The sequence below is a fragment of the Rhinopithecus bieti genome, unplaced genomic scaffold (genome assembly GCF_001698545.2).
Source record: "Rhinopithecus bieti isolate Rb0 unplaced genomic scaffold, ASM169854v2 scaffold_51323, whole genome shotgun sequence".
In the NCBI taxonomy this organism is placed as follows: domain Eukaryota; kingdom Metazoa; phylum Chordata; class Mammalia; order Primates; family Cercopithecidae; genus Rhinopithecus; species Rhinopithecus bieti.
In genome coordinates this window covers 1-203 of record NW_016862479.1, presented here as the reverse complement: position 1 = coordinate 203, position 203 = coordinate 1, and the positions used below count along the sequence as shown (strand labels likewise).

The 203-nt window shown below is 47.3% G+C and overlaps 1 protein-coding gene across 1 annotated transcript; it reads right to left on the bottom strand.

Moving 5' to 3' along the window:
- Positions 1–6: 6 nt before the first annotated feature.
- On the bottom strand, positions 7–199 carry LOC108525430 (high mobility group nucleosome-binding domain-containing protein 3; the record flags this gene model as incomplete). The annotated part of the gene is made up of 1 exon (XM_017866406.1): positions 7–199. A coding segment is annotated over one exon (193 nt), but the record flags the coding sequence as incomplete, so codon positions are not given.
- Between the last annotated feature and the right edge of the window lie 4 nt (positions 200–203).

Here is a 203-nt window from a genome sequence, read left to right as displayed (position 1 = left end):
CCTTTCCAGCTTCCTGCTTTTCCTCCTTCTTCCCTTTAGCACCTCTGCTAATCTTTGCTCCAGGTTCTTTCTTAGCAGATGTTTTTCTTGGTTTGGGTTCAGGTTTTGGTGGAGCAGGTTTCGCTGACAATCTGGCAGACCGTCTTGTGGGCTCCTGTTTAGTTACTTTGGATCCATCTTTGCCCTCTGTATTCTCTGGAGAC